The sequence below is a fragment of the Alligator mississippiensis genome, chromosome 3 (assembly GCF_030867095.1).
Source record: "Alligator mississippiensis isolate rAllMis1 chromosome 3, rAllMis1, whole genome shotgun sequence".
Lineage (NCBI taxonomy): Eukaryota > Metazoa > Chordata > Crocodylia > Alligatoridae > Alligator > Alligator mississippiensis.
The window spans coordinates 25,760,885-25,780,537 of NC_081826.1; the positions used below are offsets into that span (position 1 = coordinate 25,760,885).

Genomic DNA, 19,653 nt, shown 5'->3' on the forward strand with positions numbered 1-19,653 from the left:
TCAGTTTACTCCTCTGTAAAATGGAGGTAATCATACTTTGCCTATCTCACAAAGTTACATGAGGCTTAATTGATGGATATTTGTAAAGCACTTTGAGATTCTTGGTTGGAAGACAGGACAAAGCTAATCCAAAAGCTGTACAGCCAAAAGCTTATCCACCTTAGATAAATTATTGTTATTAACTATACTTGTATTTTTTATTATTTTTAATTGTTAAAAATGAAACACATGTAGCGTTATTAGGCACCCTTGATAAAAGTAATAGATTTGATATTGTAACTATAACTGAGATGTAATGAGGTCTGTTGCTGTATTTCCTATGTAGACAAATCTTTTTCATCCTTTTTTTTCTTTTTTCATACTCATACAGTGGGAATTTTGCCTGAAAGATTACATTGGGAGCAAGTTTAAAATGTAACGAGTGGTTTCAATCAAAGATTTGAACAAAATATGTTTGAAATGATACTCTTAAACTCTCTGAAACGAGTGAGCTAAATAGCATTTATTTTCTCTTATAGAAGAGCTTAGATTTAGAAGAGCTTAGATTTATTTCAGTGGTCACATGACTACTAATGTGTCCCATGCTCTGAAGCATATGCTAATAGAAAAGATTGTTTTGGATTAATTTGAGGTGAATTAATAAGAGATTTCTTTGATGACAGTTGTTTGAATGTGATGGCACTTTCTCTTTTGACAGGATTTAAGATGTCCAATAGTGTACCTTTTAAAGAATCAAGAATGATCAAAGGAGAAAGATTAATTTTTAATTGGAATGAACAGGACAGAAAACATGACTTTTAAACAAAGTTTAAAACATTTTGTGAAGCAACTCGTTAGATATTCAGTGATTGTATTGGCAAGTCTGAAGATAGGGGGAAAAATCCATCATTTTGTAGCTCTTGTGTAGCTTTTCTGCAGTTAATACCTATAAGCCATACATTTTTAGGCTTTCTTGAATTTTTTATATTGTTTAAGCAATCACAAATTAAATGGTGTATACAAAGCACAGAGAATAACAGAGATACATTTTTACAAAATAACTTCCATCCTGTAAATCCTTACTCTCTTGTGAGGTGTCCCATTTTACTCAAAGCAATTTCATACCCAGTGGACTGGCCACTTAAATGTTGTAGGATTAGACCTTAATAGCTTTAAAATATTGATTTCAGGGGCCATCTATCAGTTGTTAGAGTCCTGGCTTCCCTGGTTGTACTTCCTTTGAACTGGTCACAGGTTACTTGCTACAGGGGGGAGGAAGTCATTCTGAGGTTGTTTGTAATTAAACCCATTTTGCTCTCACTTGGTTTAGGGCCTTGAGTTCCAGGTGTGAAAGAGGAGCTCCAGCCATCTTTCTCTCAGTAGTAATGGGGTAAGTCCAGGGGTTAATTCTGCATAGCTAGTTTTCCTGTGAATAGACCAAAACTAGTTAGGAAGTACAGTTTTATGCTGCCTTTGACTAGGCATACACATAGAAGAGAGAGTACCCGGTATATAAACAATACCCTCCAAACATTTTAGCAAGAACATTGAAAGAAGGGTTATTGCAAACAGTATATTAAGGAAGTCTGAAAGACAGGAACTTTACCCTGTACCATCACCTTTGTACAGGAATAACTTTTTCTTATTGTGCTATGAGACAGTGGGTGGATCTAGGATTCTGAAAAGTGGTGGTGGAGGGGGAGGAGCAGATGGTGTGGTGCCTCATCACACAAACAACTTATACTTTTCTCTAGTTAAAAAGAAACTAGATGCTCTACTAATAAGCTAGGGTCCCAGGGTTATATTATTTAGTTTAAGAGTGAAGCAAAAACAATATAACTTTATTAGGATGTGCATTAATTTGCTGTATTCTGTATAAAAACCACAACCAATTAGGCAAAAAATAATCAAAATATGTTGTTTACTTAGTCTTGTAGCTATGAGAATTAAATGTACCTTTCTTTATTAATATTCATAAAACAAAATCTGGCTGCCTTTAACATCTTGACTGTGCATTCAATGTATCGTTGAAATTTATTTCCACACCTGAGTTAATGCTTACCTGAGTTAAGTTTTCCACACCTGATTTAAGGTTTTTAGCTAGAGTTAACAACAGTCTGCAAGGTTGTGAAACAGGAGTTACATTACCAGAAGCAGCTAACAGATAGCAGAATTGCAGAAGAAAGGTTAGCTTTAATAGAACAACATCAAAGCCATTAAAAAGGACAGAGGGTTTTTAACACCTGTGGAATGAAGTGTTTAGAAAGAATCAGGTAGATTATAATGAGCCATGAAGTCACTTGACTTCTTCACTGCTGCCTCAGTAGAAATGCTGTTGCGACTGCCAGGTACTTAGTTTTAAACAATGGGTGGACCAAGAATCAAAAGTAGGTGCCACTGCACTACTGCACTCGCCTGGATCTGCCCCTGTATGAGACTGAATTTTGCTTGAGTTGTACCCTGTTGTCTTGAAGTCAGTGGGGTGACATGGGTATGGGCCAGCAGAGATTTGAGTATCTAATGCATTAAAAGATTGGTTGGCTTTGCGTTCAAAAAATGTAAAGGCTTTTGAGTTTGGGGCTTCTTTGTACCATTACTTTGGTACCTTTCAAATTTTAAAGATGGGCTGTGATGAAGGGTAGTTCGAAAATGAATTCTGAAGGCAAGGAATGCTTATGGGAAAAACTCTTACCTTTTCATAAGACAAATGTTTTCCAGCTTGAGAGACCTTATTCTTTACAATTGGAGCACTATGGCATGGAGAGGCAGGGAAAGAGATAGGCTTTATATAATTAAGTGGGATGGGGACCTTTAACAAAACACTTATTTTTTTTGGATAAAGCATGTTTAGTGTTTTTTGTAATGACTTTACGTGCGATATACCTTTTCTTTCACTACATATATAATACAACTTACATTAAAAATGTATTATTCTAATAATACATGGGGGAAAAAAAATATCAGTGATGTTTTCCCCCTGCCACCACACTAAGCAAACTGGAGCACCAAGTGATCAAGGATCCTAATGGGGTCGAATGTAGGAAGGCATCAAAATGTGTCTTGCTCTGTCTTTTTTTATTTTTAAAGAGAAAGCCAAATCTGTGTCAAAAGCCCTGCTGCCTTACTCAGCTCTGCAGTAACAAACCAGAATGATACTATGTCATTAAGAAGAGAAGATTTATTTATTGCCAAGGTGTTATCATAACACAAGGACATTTTTTTTTTAAATTATGAAAATTAGTCTGACAGTCTCCTTTTTAATATTAAGATCACTCCTATCCCCAGCAGACAATGTAGGCTTAAATTCCACAGGGCTCTTTCTGTGGTCCTAATGATTTTAATAATACTTTATGCTATGTAGCGCCTTTCATTAAAGGATCACGAAGTGCTTTACAATCACTAATTAATTAAGCCACACAACACTCCTGTGAGCTAGGTAAGTATTAGACATTTATTAAACTGAGATACTGAGAGTTTAATGATTTTTTGCTGCATTGTTCTGGCAATATGTCTGATGTTTGAGCTCGGTGTGACTGCACAATATATATAATAGTATGATTTCCACTAGTCCTTAGCACAGAGATTCTGTTGCAGTCTGTTAAATGTAAATGCACTTCTCTGTTTCATTTTGGATGACTTGTCTTTCCTGGGATAGCTAAATTCATAGGCCCGTGAATGAACCTGCTATCTGTTTGCCTGTGCATTAAATGTCATGCATCTTTCCAAATCTATTGCTGGGTTAAAAAGAGCATATACATCAAAGTGGGCTTAAAACTGCAGGGTTTTCCTGAGTTAATTGCCATTTCACTGCAACATGCTGTGGTGACAAGTTATTACTTCTAATGAAATGATGACTGGCAACAAAATGATCCATTGTGAGCAGTAGTGATCAGAAGTAATTAACCACTATCTAAAGCATCAATACTTAAATTTCCTGCGTTGGTAGTAATCACATAGACAACATTTGGGGCAGAGGTAAAAGCAAATAAAGTATTTATATGAAGTCTCTTTGCTTTGAATATTTTTTATCTTAAAAAAACATTTGCCTTTATTAAATACTGTGCAGTCTCATTTATCTACACTATTTCGTGAAGTGTTTGCCTAACCAGCTTTTGAGTAGATTGTAGAAAGTAGGGCAGGGTGGCACTGTGGGTACTAACTCATTCGAAGACTCATGAGCTTTCATAGGCAACAACTTACTTCATCAAATGCTACTTTGTCTGATGATGCAGTAAATTGTTGTCTATGAAACTCATTCCCCTGAAAGAGTCTGAAAAGATGAAAACTGAAAGATATTACTTTGCCCTACCTTTCTGCTGACTTCAGGCTAACAGTAGGTTGTAGAGTAATCTTGTTCTGGGTCTTTGTAGCCAGTCAAAGATTACTTGTATGTGGCATATTCTCCTATTAGTTAAAGTTGAGTTAGTAAAATATTTAGTTAATATATCTGATGAAGGTTCATGGAGCATTTGAAGCTGAAGTCTTCAGTTTTTCCACAAAACAATTACAGGACATAGGAATGCTTTTCTTCATACTTCCAGTGTCAACTTTTTGGTAGGCTTGAAAGACTATATAGTGTTTTGCCCCCTTTCCCTTAATTCCGCCCGCTGTTTTTGAGCCCAATGGTCATACACACTATGTTAAGTGACAACCTTGGAATTTGGGAATGGTCAAGAAGGCCCTTTTTGTTGGAGCTCTTCCACATTTAGCGGATTGACTGTATTTTAAAAGAAGCGCTGTCAGGGAAGAACTTCATGCCATCACAAAGCTTTGGCTGCAGGAGTAGGTTCTGTAGACCACGCATCCCAAATATTTATAAATGCTTGTCACACTACATGTTTCCAAATAAACTGACCCTGGGGGGCTGGAATCCTTTGCATATAGCTTGATAAACATAGTAATATGTAGTCTTCATAAATATTCACTTATCAGTCATCACGACGCTCCTTTGGAGTAGGTAAGTATTGCCTCCATTTTACAGTTGTGGTTACTGAGGTATAGAGTAATTTCTAAATCTGTAGAGGGAGTCAGTTTAACAGAAGGTGTTGTAATCCTGACATCCGTTGCTTGTAGTCTCTGCTTAATTGGCTAGACTGTGTAGCTTCTGATGCCATAGATTTACCCTTCCTTGTGACAAGTGGACACAGTGGCTGATTAGCAGGGGAATTAATTTTAGTTGCATGCAGGTGGCTGTTGGTTGGAAATGAATTTATGGCAGACCAGGTGTTCTGCAGCAGCCTAATTAACCATGATCCCATTTCCAATCTCTCAGAGTTCAAAGACCGTTGGGTTCAATAAAAATCTTAGCCTTGACTTGCAGGGGCTTTGGATAAGGCTTTACAAACTTTTCCTTTGGTTTAGAAATATCACTACCACCAGTACTGAAAGGTAGTTCAGTTTCTGTGTCTATTCATCACTTGGCCTCTTTGCTGGGACTGCCACTAACCTTGTTATTGTGATGGCATTTTTGTGCAGTGGACACTTGCCCGCTAGCAATTAAACTAATGCTACCAAATTAATTTCATGTAGGACACCCAACAGCCAACATATTACTTTTAGTTACTGCCAACATGCCTGGATTCGAAACTCAGCTGGGATCCCATTCCCAGTCCCGTTAAGCTGTCCAGTTCTCCACAATTCAGAATATATGTTAATAGAAGTGAATATTTTGAGTGTTTTTTCCTGCACAATATGCGCACTTCGTTTGCAACATATATTTTATCTTTTTCTGATGCAGCTGATGTCTGAGGCAATTTAGTATGATAACACTATTTTTTCTCATGTGTGTGGGTATGTCTGTGAGAGAGACATGTAGCACTTCTCACACTTGACTGAAGTACACAATTCTTGATATAATGCCCAGTGAGAGATGCATGTGAATAATAAATGGGCATAATAATGTTTTTAAGTAAAAACCATATTGTAAATGCATAATTTAGGAAGGAAAACCTTTTTTTTGTTTTGTTTTACAGATGTACAGATCAGCTCTCAAAATGTCTTCTGTGTCTTCCGTGCGTCTTCTAAGACAATTGCATTAGCCCTCCTGCTAGTTGACTAATAGAATTAATAATTGTAAAAAGCACTCTAAAGCCACATGCCTTATGAAGTCAATGCTGGGTATGATTTTACAAGTATGTGATCCATTTTTTCAAGTGAAAATGTTAACTCTAAAAGTTCTTGGCACACAATAAAGCATTGAGCAATCTGTTATTTGTCTTTGAGATAATTTCAGAGTGGCCATATTCTTACTATATCTAACTTATGACATGCTAGGGGAGAGTTTCCTCAATTTAGAAGTACTGCAAATGTGCTTTTATTTACATAATATGTCTCTCTGAAAAATGATAGTTAATGGTTTTCCAACAACAAAAAAGTATCATTTCTTTTTATAGGGACCCGGGACCAAATAAACAAGATACTTAAAAAAAATAAATAAAAAAGAAAAGTAAGAAAGGAAAGGCGAAAGAGAGAAAAATAAAGTACTTTCCCTGAAATTGAAAATCAGTTCTACTTAAATGAAAAAAATCCACCTTCCCTTTTTATGACTGAAATGTGTACCAGGAAATGTTCCATTAAGCTGAATTGTTTTGTGTTCACTCTATATGCACTTGACCCTATAGATATGGAGGATGAGGTTGGTTACTGGACATCTACACTTGGTATCCTGTCTATTTGGAGTGCATGTAGTCCCAGTTTTCCTGGAGCTCATTCATGTGCAGGGAGCCTATCAGATCTTTCTCTCTAATTCTCTCCTTTAAGGTCAGCCAGGCCTCTAAGCTCTCCTTATCTAAAGATCTAGTATAAGAACTTTTTAGAACATTAAATTCAACCTTGTTTAATTTTAACTGTGAAAACTACTATGAAGTTCCCTGATTTTTATATCTCTGACACCCTCTCACAGATGCAATCAGTGCTCCTTTTCCTGTCTTCTAGCTGCCATGGGTTTCAGAAGGACTGTTATAGTTTTATAGATAGTTCAGACTGCATAGGCATTTATGAACCAAAGATGCATTTAGGTGGGCACTAGCATATATACTCATCCTGCATATCCTTTACAGAAGGAAAAGAAACTTGGCTCATAGGCATATGTGCCTTTTAAATGAAGAACTGTAGCAGCCATTTAAGAAACCAATTAAGACCACACTGAGTGTCAAAATGTATGTAATATGAGTTGGCACTTTGTGCAAAAGCGTCTTGTTGTAGTTAATGGTGCTTGTGGATCAGTTCAACCACAAAGGCAGAGCTCTAGACACAAGTAGAACACTTCCCCTTAGAAGCTGGCTGTTTTTGTCAACGTAGGATATGGTGCCCTTTTATGTGGAGCAGATGTAAATAGGAGGATGTACAAAGGCTGACTTTTTTTCTTTTTCATCTCCGCCCTCAGCTACACTTCTCAAAGTATCATGCTCAACTTTAGGTCTGTGCAGAGCACCATTTGGAGAGCATCCCATATTGCTCTCAATTGCGAGGTGGTTCTCTGTTCACAGATCAATGTAGTGCCTCCGCATACTCTCATCCACTGCTGGTTTGGGAGCACAGGATCAAGTCTGAGTTCCAAACTTGAAACTCATGTATGGTAGCACAGTCTGTTTCCACTCAACCAGATGCCAGGGCTTGAAAATCATTCATCATTGTATGCATCACTGGCTAAGATAAGAACATAGGATATACTATAGAATATTTGTCTCATGCCCATACTCAGTGCATGAATACAAACTGATCACTAGGTGATCCAGTACAGATTCTGGAAATGCACATTGCATGGAAGTTTTGGCTAAAGGGTAGGAGGAAATGTTTTGTTAACGAGCAGTAACTGCATGCGTAGTACTTCAGCTGCTTTGCACTCTACTTAAGTATCAGCCTGTTCAGTTAGCAACCAATAGTAGCCTTCTTTCTGTTATATGTGAGGTTCCATATATGGATTTGTATAGTGTCCCTTTGTACTTATCCACACTCTGTGGATATACAATCTGCCCCTGCCTGGTGCCGCCCCCCCCTGAAAAAAAAAATCAACATCTCAGATTCACCTGACTCCCATATATTTTGCTGGATAGATCTTTACTCAAGCACACAGTAAGCGTACATGTATTGATTCAGCTTGTTCAAGTACTTTTGGCAATGTATGATAGATTTTTTTTCTGTTAAAATACCAGTACGTTATGTCTGAATTTTAGCATTACACCACAGGGTTATTCCCTCTCCCTCACTTGTTTTAAAATCAGTTGTTCAAAATTTTTACCGGCATTAACTGGCCAGTATTCTCAGGAAGAATAATGAACACTCTAATTAATTAATTTTGATAGAAGTTGTTATTCTTAAGATTTAAGGGTCTTTGTTAGTTGAGTTCACTTCCAGTATGACAGTGTTTTTTAAGTCAGGTTCCAGTGTGTGGCATTGATTGACTAGAATCTGAACAGTTTGATATTCAGCATTTTGTATCTGTGTTTTAGATCCTGAAATACAGAACAATCTCCTGTGTATTTTGATAACTCTATAGGTGATTCTTTTCTTTTTCTTTTTCTTTTCTTTCCTTTTTTTTTTTTTTTGCCTTTACATTTTTTTTATAGATATGGTCCGGAAAAAGAACCCCCCTCTAAGAAACATTGCAAGTGAAGGTGAGGTACAGACCCTTGAATCTACAGGTACTGAAAGCGAAGAGTCTGGAAGGAAAAAAGAATTTTCTGCAGATCAGATGCAAGAAAACACTGACCAGGGTGATACGGCAGAGCTAAACAACAAGGAGGATCCTTGCACACATGTTCAAGAGCCATCTTCCAGCATTAAAAAGGACTTAAAGAGCTCAGTTCTAAGTGAAAAGACTGGCTTCAATTATGAAAGCCACAATAAGGGAGGAAATGTTCCATCCTTCCCTCATGATGAGGTGACAGACAGAAATATGTTGGCTTTGTCATCTCCAGCTGTTGGGGGAGTTTGTGAGCCCTTGAAGTCTCCTCAAAAATCAGATGCAGATGACACCCAAGATGTGGTCTCTACCCCATCAGGAGATCCAGTGGAGACAAACGAAGTGCATCAGATGTCGCCAAAAGCTACAGATGAAACAGTGCAAGTGCAAAGTGGTCAAACTGATGGCCAAGGCTCAAGCCCAGTCCCCGTGGCCTCAAAAAACCCACAAGTGCCTTCAGATGGGGGTTTAAGGCTGAACAAATCAAAAGCAGATTTGTTGGTAAATGACAACCCAGATATGGCGCCTCTGTCTCCAGAGCTTCAGGACTTCAAATGCAACATCTGTGGTTATGGTTACTATGGGAATGACCCCACAGATCTCATCAAACACTTCCGCAAGTACCACCTAGGACTGCATAACCGCACCAGGCAGGATGCTGAGCTCGACACTAAAATTTTGGCCCTCCACAACATGGTGCAGTTCAGCCACTCCAAAGACTTCCAGAAAGTCAATCGCACTGTGCTTTCAGGGGTGCTGCAGGATATCAATTCCCAGAGGCCTGTCTTATTAAATGGAACTTATGATGTGCAGGTTTGTATCTTCCATACCTCTCTGTAACTTCCTCAGAGACAATTGGGGATGGGGGTGTCCATCTTAGAAAGCAACTCCTACTTTCTCATCTCACACTAGCATAATTAAAGTATCTCATGCAGCTCACTTAAGCCACAGGAAAGCTTAGATCCAATTACCCTATGTCTTCCCTGGTTGCTATCAGTTACTGAAATGATTGCCCTGATGAGGAAATATGATGTGTCAGAATTTCTGGAGGTCCACTTAATGCCTTTTTAAATGTAGCAAGAAGCATCTTTTTTCCTGTAGACATCCTCATCTGTGATTTGGTCTTTGTGGTAATCAAAAGTAAAAGCTCATATGCAGCAAACAGGCCACCTGGAATTTCATGTTAACTAAGGACTTCTGTATCCTAGAGAGACAAAACAAAATAAACATTTTAAATAACCAGGTAGACAGTGGATTTTAGCCGCAGATTAAAATGTAGTTATGGACTCTGATGACTGGCCTTTAGGAATAAGACTTGGCTTATTGATTTTGAAGCTGCAGCCATCATAAGGTACAAGCCCTGGTGACACCAGAAGTGATCTAGTGCCAAAACAACAGTGTTATGTTTCCACACAATGGGAAGTCCATGGCTGATTATAAAAGGGGTTATTATCATAATGATTATTATTAGTTGTATCAATCGGAATATAAAGGTAGTGCTACTGTCTCAATACTTTTTGGATCAAATTTTAGCCATGATTTTACTGTATGTTCAACACTGGAGTAAAAACTGGTAGCAAATTTTTATCTAAAGAGTGCATTTAAAAATATGTTCATGGAGTCTCTGTTTTAATTATTTCTACTTGGAGAAAACTCCATTAGTGAATCCCCATATATTTAAATAGTATTGATTTTTTTTTTTTTTTACCCCCTTTATGGATCATCTGGAAAAAGTACTAGAAGGCTGGTTTAGTCTTTGATCTAAATGTTCACTTTAGAATAAAAATAATTTGGACCAGTTGGTAACAAAGGTCACATGAAAACTCAGTTCAATGTTAAACCAATTTTAGGAGCATGTTTGCATAAGACAGGATGATGCATTGACCTAGTACTAATTGCCACATAACCCTCCAAGAAACTTTTTTTTTAAAATGTAGGTAGAAATACTTAATAGTACCTGCAGAGAGTACTGTCATTAAAAGGAAGAATTTCACAGAAGAGGTCAAGGTGGCTAATGTCTCTCCTTAAGAAATACTGAGAAACAGGAACCCAAGTCAGGAACTTTGCAGCTTTTTAAGCTGTTTAACTTTTCCTCTTACTTTGTGAAATTCTACCAACTCTTTATAGAGCAGCAAATCAAACCAAGATCATTGTTATGCATAAAAGCTACAGTCTTTGAGTTGCTTTCTTATTAGAAGATCATTTTACTGTCTTGTATCCAACACTGTCCCGTCAAACTGTGGTTAAAAAGCAAATACGTGATTTAGTAAAGGAGCTCAGCAGGGAGTAACGTTAGAGTGTATAACTATGGGTTATAATTAGCATGCAATATATTGTTAATACCTGGATTTCCTGCTATAGTTTCAGTTTGCTGACTCTGGGGACAGTATCTTAGGGCAGCTGATCCATGCTGTCAGGAAGATGTACAAATTGAAACAGCTAAGGCATACAGTATAGAGGAATTTGAGTTTCTAAACACACTTTCATTTCCTCCAAACAATGGTTTTGTTAGATCCTTAGTTATTTATAGGGAAGTTTATACACGATTAGAATGGGCTGGACACTTTTCCTATGCAGCGTTTTCAGAAATAAAACAGATGTGTGAGTTATCTCATTTTGAACTGATAGAACTGGAAATAAAACAGCTGAACCTAGACTATACTTGTCTCTTAAGCCTTGGCAGTAAGATACTGCAAGGAAGACAAAAAGCGGTAGGAAGCAACACATAGATAATCTAGTTAAGATCAGTCTTTTCTCAGACCAGAAACATATTCCAAACTGAACCAGACAACCTATACAATGTAGGCGATTTATTTTAAAGAAACAATTGGAGCTGGAAACTCAATTTTTAGAGTGCTAATTTTTCCTGCCCAATTTGGGAAGAGAAGATTAAATAAGATCTTGAGCCAAATACTATACTTCATCACTTCCACATACAACAGATGTTGATGCAGAACATGTCAGAAGATAAGTAACTGATTAATATTTTCATGCTTTGCAATAAATACTGAATAGTTTTGCTACATTCATAAACATAGTAAAAGTACATCTGAAATTTCCGTTTGTACCCACATGTGTTTGTATAGCTACGATGTCTATTTCAGAGGGGTTTTCTTCCCCCATCTCTCTTCCCCCCCCCCAACTTTTGAATCTTTGTAGTCTAATGTCTGAGTGTAGGGTTTGCATTGATAAGGACTGTGCTACAGTTTAATTGGAACTTGGTTGTCAGTTGACTCTTATGACCTGAACAAGGGGAAGTAAATATGAATAGTTGTAGTTCATCCAAGCAATATTATCTTCATTTTGGACTGGATTGAAGGTTAAAATGAGAAAAGAAAAGCTCTCTTTAACTAAAATTAAGGTCAAATGATAGTGAGATTTAGGACTGATTTATTGATCCTGTCACCTATAACAAACTATTTTGTTGCAGTGCAATGGAGGTGGCTAGCAGTAGTAAATATACAATGTTTTAGACTAGTGAATAGGGATAGAAACCAGAAGGTTGTGTCTTTGATCTGGCTCTTGATAGTTAACTGGGGAAGCTGGTATGTGCAAATTTGCACTAGTAGGATTGCTGTTGATTCTTGGAGGAACAAAAAGAAAGAAAGATTAAAAAAAAGAAAGGGAAAAGAGAATAGAGGAAAATCCACTATAGATTTTTAGACTGCTAAAGATTAAACACTTTTGGAAAATGCTCAGGGGGGAAAAAAAGGAAATTGCTTTTAAAATAACCCACACTATTAATGTCTACTTCTGCACATCTTTAAAAAAATAGATGTTTTATTGGGCTACTTTTTATACAGCTAAGCATTTTTTGTCAAATGCAGGTATATGGACTCCTTATCTTTTTTTTTAATATGACATAAATGATTTTGAGGAGAAAAATTGAAAAGAATTCAAGCCTCCTGTCCTTAGTGTGTAAGTTTTTTCATTGTCTAGAGCAGGGATTCCCAAATTGTGGTATGTGTACTGCTGGGGGTGTGCAAGACATCTCTTGGGGTTACGTGGGAGAAATTGTGTAATGGTGGATATAATTTTCATTATAATAATTGGCATCTAAGGGGTTAAAATATAAAACATGTTGGTAGGGGTACACAGTCAGCTGGTACATCTGGAAGGGGCTATGCTATAAGCAAAAGTTTGTAAACCTCTGGTCTGGAATATTTAATCAAGGGAGATTCCATTAGATTTGAAGATCTAGCATAATTTAAGGAGTCTCTTTTTTACATTCTCTGTACATTTTTACCATTAGAGCTTTAACTTAACCAATAGATATCAACTGTGATAAGATTGGGTGAATCTACTGAATGGGTTCTGTGAGATTTGACCCTCCTTCCTGTATACATTTCAGAACACATTTGCGAGCCCATAGCTGAGCTGCCACAGACAGCGTTATCAGCTTTATTGCTGCAATCAGTGTGCTATCTTCTGGTGAGGTAAATGGAACACTTGCTCTGGCTGATTTTTAATCTCAGTAATTTCCCTTGTGCGATTTTTCTCCACTGGTAGCTCTGTATTGCTGGCCAGCTAACACTTGTTCCAAAGACTTGCAAGCATGAGTGGAGCTTTAGTTTAGGCCAGATTTGAAAGGGAACTTTGGTGTCTTAAGCAGGACTAAGTTGACTTTGTCCAAACCAGTATGAAAATGGCCATCCAGTTGCTGCCTGAACCTGGAGGCATGTAAATTCCACATCTTAGTTTTTCACTTGAAATATCCATAGGTGCCTCTCTGCGGGCTCAGGATTGCTTCTGTATGTTATCCTATGACCATCTGTGTACAATACAGAAGCAGTTCTGGGAGCGGATCTGACCTAACCACTGAGCTACAGTCCTCTCCTCCCTGCATTGTCTCCTTCTGACCAATGCATCTGTGCAATGAGACTTTTCCAGCAGGAAGGATGGAGAGTCTCACACTTCAGAAAAGGATGTGTTCTGATTAGAGCACCTCCAGGCCTGTGGAAAATGCAGGAACACTTTATGCAGAGGAGAGAGTTGAATTTGTTTTTCCTGCTTCCTGGACAAGTACTTAAACTCTTAGGCTTTTGTTTAAACAGGCATAGCCTCCTGAGAATGCCTTCTAGAAGTAAAGATTGACCTTCAAGGACAAGGGCATATGTTCAAGAGAAGGCTTTAGGCTGTGGATCTCAAGGAAAGGGTGGCACTACTCAAAGCCCTGAGTAAGGGGCTGGATTTAAGGCCACACCTTTGCACTCAGCATTTCCTGCTGACTGAATCTAGGCTCTGTACAGCATGTGTTGCTTTCAAGTGACACATTACTCAACATTTGGCTTGTTTTGGATGACACTATGAGGTGCCTAACTTTGTCCATACTCTGTCCAGGGGGAGCCTATGCATATGGCTCAAACTTTCGTTCCATCTTCCATTTTGGTGCCATGCATGTAAAACGTAGGTGTTATATCATGCCATAGGGAAACAGAACTATATGGTACATCCTATGGATGTTACCTCTCAACATAGCTGTGGCTGTCTCACGTAAGATGAAAAGGCAAATTTCATTGGTTAATAAATGCCATGAGTAGTGTTCCTTAATTGTTGTCTTAACATCCAGAAGAAGCATTCCATTGTGACTATCCCATAGCCTAATTGGATGCAGACCTTTTCTTACATTATAGGTGTGTTATCTGATTAGGAAATGGAACTCATCTGGTAATGAAGGACTGGTCCAGCAGGAAGGAGTGGTTGCACTATTAATAGTTTCAGCTGTTCATTTTCCACTTTCAAAATTGATCATTAGTAGCCTGATTAGATGACAAGCTGTGGAAAGAGTAAGAGGGCTTGATCACACTGTGAGGTATGAAGTAATTGGCGTACCTCCTGATGATTATGGCTTCTAGTAGTTTTGGGAATTTTTTTGGAAAAGGCTCTTTACAAAAGTGTTCAGAATCTATACTGGAAACATAACTGCAAAGATCACTTTCATGCTAATATACTTGACTGTCAAAAGGAATCTGACTTCTCATTCTGTTATTTGCTGTAACCATTTAAAGAGTAATCTTTTCATAATGAGTAAATCACCTTTATTTTGTATATGTGACTGGAGAATATTGCTTAGCTGGCCTTTTTGCAATTTCTCATTTTCATTAGATGGGTTTCCTGAAAAAATAACTGCTTTTATGTATCTTCTTGATATAGACTAATTAATATGCTTATATTTGGATGTTAACAGTCTTTAAGTTTACAAAAACTTATATGCTTTTTTAAAATTATTAGTCTTTTTGATATTTAGCCTTGTTAACCCCCAAAACAGAAGGTAGGTTGAGAGGCTTTTTCATTAGTCTGATTAGGTCATATTGTTCCTGAGGGTGTTCTGATAGAGTATTTTCCACAGCAATAAATGTATTGAATTTTAAATGCACCCTTCAACTTACTTTTTAAATGTGCTTTATAGATTAAGTGTCATTAGACCTTTGTGAAAAAAAATCCCATTTTTCAGATGGGGAAAGAGCTACAAAGGCTTACCCAACACCAGGAATAGAACCCAGGAGTCCTGTCTTCTACTCTGTGATTGCAGTCATTAAACTATACTGCCCTAAGGGATAGTATATAAAATCATATACAGTAAAAACAACAAAAGCTACCTCAAAGTAAGCTTTCCCTGTACAAAGTCCACCCCCCACAAGAAAATCCACAGGTGAAGTTCAGTAGAAAGGCTTCATTTAATTCTTTTAGAAATTATGCTGATTAAATCAGGATACATAGATATTTTGCACATCAAAAGCAAAAGGAGATGAACACATGTAAATGCCTCATTTACTTAAAAACTCCACAGGAAGAAAGCTTATATTTGAAAACCTCAGAGGCCTTTCATAATTTTTGTACATTGAACATTTGCAAATTCATGTTGCTAGGAAATTTAGTCAGAAAAGAAAAAAAGGTAGTAGGACAATTGGTTTTACTGTGTGTCAGCATATCTCCAATTTCTGCTTTAGGTATTTCTTCAGCTCTTCAAGAAGCATCTCTAATAATAATGTAAATGAAAGATATATTTAACTGTATTGGAGAGAAACATGTGCCATTTGGGTTGTAGCCTCTTTGTATGACTAGTAGAAACAAACACCTCTGATAATTGTTTTTATTAATTACTAAGTCAATTACCTTTACAAAGAGTTTGGAATTCTAGAGGGTTTAGACAAGTGATCCATCCTAATGAGATATTTCAGTTTAGCCCAATATCTGTATCTTAGTATACTCTCTCAGACCTAAAATGTAGTTGGTCTAATAAAAGATATGACATTTACCAAAAGAACCTTGTTTCCCAGAAGTGAGATTTTCAAAGAGTAGCACATATTTGGGAAGATCCAATGAAGGGAAAGTGGCTCTATGGAATATTTCACCTTATTATAGTTATCTTTCATTGTTGCAAAATAGTATTTGGCTTATGGGTTTGATTTGGAAAAGGGCTAAGAGAGTGCCACAATAGGCAAAATAACTCTCTGTTTTGCTCCTCTCTTTCCCCCTGAAAAATGAAGCTAATTCCCAAGGGAAAAGAAACAGTAGAGAGAGTGAATACAGCCTGAAGTGGTTTTAATTGCCACAGTAGATTCATTGATTTTTCCTTAGTGAAGTCACGGAGCATGGTTGGAGTTAGTTGTGAATGAAACCTTGTTTCTTTGGTTCTTGTCTGGCTGGAGGAGGTGCTGTCTATTTATGCATGATGCCCCTATCATTGTGGTCTCTGAGCCCCTCACAATTAATAACATGTTTTTTCCTCCTTTGACTCTTTAGTAAGGTAATAGTGAGGTGTGGACCTTCCAAGGGAAATCTGTGACTGAGTCAGGAACAAGAACCAGATTTCTTGAATCAAAGGCTAGTACTCTGTGCATGACACCAGTGGTTCCCAGACAGCAGTACACAAATCACATGATAAATGGTCTGTGGATCTCAAGGCCTCTTCCTCCATCCCCCATATCAGTTAAAGGTTTGATGATCAGGGCAGATGAGGTTCTACAAGAAATCGTAAGGGCTGACAGTGGGCTTGCTGTTGAATTAGTTCAGGAACTACCGTACTAATCTACCTCCTTAAAGGGATCTGCAAGAGATAGTGAAATATTCCTCTGTTCATCTGGCAGGGGACCATTGATCTGAGAGTATCAGGTTTCTGACTCGGTGGGCATTCCTGATGCCAGCTACCACTACTGTGGGCGAAGTAAGCACCATTTCCACAGCTCAGATGGAACAGTAGCTCTAGGCTTTTTTTCCCACCCTCCTTGCGATTCCTGGCTTGAGGAATGCATGGAGCAGAAAGCAAGGCTCTGAGCATGTGAGGAATGAGATTGGACTAGAATGGGAATTAAATGCTGGAATAAATACTTGAAGCCAGCATCACATCTATAACTGCAAAGAAATGTAGATATTGATTTCCAGGGGGATGTCTTTTTCCTTTCTCTTGATTCTTCCTTTTCTCCTTTGTTCCTTCTCTCTCTGGGAAAACTAAGAAAGAACAATAAGTCAAGAATACACTTATAGAGAGCAAGTTTGGTGCTCTTACAGAGGTATGGCATGCAAGAGAAAAATCTGAATATCAGGCCAAAACTTGAATAGAATGCACGAATCCAAACAGCTCTGCAAATTCATCCGAATTTTGGCTTGAAGATGAGACAGCTTCACTTTATACCATTTTCCAAGTAGCTAGTTTATGTAGTTCCCTTACTTGATGACCCTAGGGAAGGCTTTAACTTGAGGTTGCTGTGCATGAAAAATGGCTTTTGAGTGCAATCATGTTAAGATGACCCATTGTTACCTTTCACGTATACCTTCTCCTAATAGGATACATTATTTTAAATGGTAGCAGGGTGGTTGGTAAAATGCCAGGACAGCAATTGGTAATCAATTACATTCCAGTGTCTGGATTTTTTTTTTGTTCTGTTGCAACTGGTAAGCACAAGATATGCTGTAAGTACTTAATTCTGTTTTATCCTGCTCATGATGCAGAGAAGGAGGTATTAGCCTGGGACATGAATTTGCTATGTAGGGCATTAAGCAGGATTAAGAAAAGTTACAAAAATATTATAATTTACAGCTACCCCATTGTTTAAAATGCTAATATTATTAATATGGTTTTCCACTATTCAGAAATAAGAGTAATTAGCAACAAGCAGCAACAGATTTATTTTCACTCAGATTTCCTAACTGATGTCTAAAGAACACCAGTGTAAAGATGAGTTTTGTCATCTGTAGTCGCTTTAAATGGACTTCTAAGAATAATGGATGTATTTACTCGTTACAGCCACTTAAGGTGAAGTATTTTGGCTGGTTTTCAATGCAGGGGTAAAACAAACAAACAAACATAAGTAACCAACTAAATGAGCAAAAGCAGATCTTCTTGCAACCCAGTTAATCACATACTGAGTGGTTGTTACTTGGTTTTTCATAATTCTGTCAATGCCCTCTAAGTTAAATGAAGGTAACTTTCACTGAAGGTCATTTGAGTAACACAAAATTTAAGACATAATAAGCCAAATCTTGTGGAGCACCTACAAATCTAACTGACCTAGTGGATCAGGCCTAGTAATTTTGCATGAAATTTTCACTGACCTACTGCTAGAGATATGACTAAATACATCCACTGCAGCAGAGACAGGACACCAAAGCAGTTCTATCCTCAAATACCTCCTTAAAACTGAACTCATAACTTCTGAATTTATATAGTGATAAGTTTGCTGGTATGCTTATCTCATACTTATGTCATAGTCTACAAGTGCATTAATGCACCGTTGTTACTGCACATTAAGTTTAGCACCTCTAATTTGACTCTACCTAAATGTGCAGTATCCAGCACTACTGCCCAGTGGCACCAGTGCATGGTCTTTTTGTGATACTTAATGCACAGTACACTAATTCTGCTGCACATTGGTGTATTAGCATGGCTTTTGCTGTGCTGCCCTAATGCGTAGTAGAATTAGTCTTCTGTGCATCTCATGTAGACACGCCTGGTATTTTGCAAGTCTGCTGTTACCTATTTACATATGTTTTCTAAACAAATGAAAATCAAATTTCAGCTTTTAAAAGTTTTAAGACTCCCATGGGAATTATGTTTACTTAAAAAATAATCAGAGGCTGAAAAGCAAATCATTATGCTGTGATTTAGCAACTCATTGACTCACTATATGTGTTCCATGCTGATGGCATACAAAGCCTAACATCTTGTTCTCCAAGCTAAATGGCTAAAAGGCATTGATATTATATGCATTTTAAAATGTTTACATTTCATGCTTTCTGTATGTCTGAGTCTTTCCGTATGGTGTGATTCTGAATGAGCAATGGTCACATGCTTCCTATGTGGCATAGCTGTTGAGGAGAAGAAAGATAATTACATCATTTGCCTAATGTACTAGAACTGAATTCTGCAGAAATACAGTAATTCACTTACCATTTGGGGTCCTGAAAATCTGACCTCTTCTGTGTTGAAATTTCATATTCCCCACTAAGGTCAGTCTCGTTCATAAGAGTCCAAGGCATGGCACCACTACATAGAAACTTCAGCTTGTGTCTCAAGTATTGTGAGGGCAAAATGAATGAAGGTGAAGGGATGGATGGCAGTGCATTTTGGGTGTTAAAAGGAATTATTCTCTGGATGCTATGTAATTTTTATGATTCTAAATAAAAATTTAAAACAATGGAGACATTTTTGTCATGACAAGTTGTTTTGCTTATGTTTTTTGTTTTGTTCTTACTTTTAGCCTTCAAACCAGTTCTACTGAACCATCAGATATCTCTGTGGTGTCACAAGGCAGATGTGGTGTACCCATAGGAAGGGCAGGACTGCCTGTTATAAGAGTACAGGTTTTAATAGCATAAGCCTTGGAAACTCTGCGTCCTTTCTGCAGATCATGTGTTCAGAGATTGTGAGAACAGTTAAGCAGACATACCCCTTTTTTATTACTGATATCATGGGTTTGGGTGTGCTAAGGTGTGGTGTCACTTTTCTACAGCATTTTTCCCACCCTTATTTTGTCAGTTGGGCTCTTTAT

The 19,653-nt window shown here is 37.6% G+C and overlaps 1 protein-coding gene across 7 annotated transcripts in view; it reads left to right on the plus strand.

Moving 5' to 3' along the window:
• TRPS1 (transcriptional repressor GATA binding 1) overlaps positions 1–19,653 on the plus strand; it is a 275,610-nt gene that overhangs the window by 44,147 nt on the left and 211,810 nt on the right. For 3 of the 7 annotated variants that reach the window (XM_019495760.2, XM_006261871.4, XM_006261872.4), the window contains exons 2-3: positions 5,952–6,110; positions 8,547–9,475. In XM_019495760.2, the coding sequence (XP_019351305.1) occupies positions 6,074–6,110; positions 8,547–9,475 (966 nt within the window). In that variant the 5' untranslated portion in view covers positions 5,952–6,073. Of the gene's footprint in view, positions 1–1,309; positions 1,370–5,951; positions 6,111–8,546; positions 9,476–19,653 lie in introns of all 7 variants that reach the window. The other 4 variants (XM_019495759.2, XM_019495758.2, XM_019495757.2 and 1 more) reach the window with 3 other exon arrangements.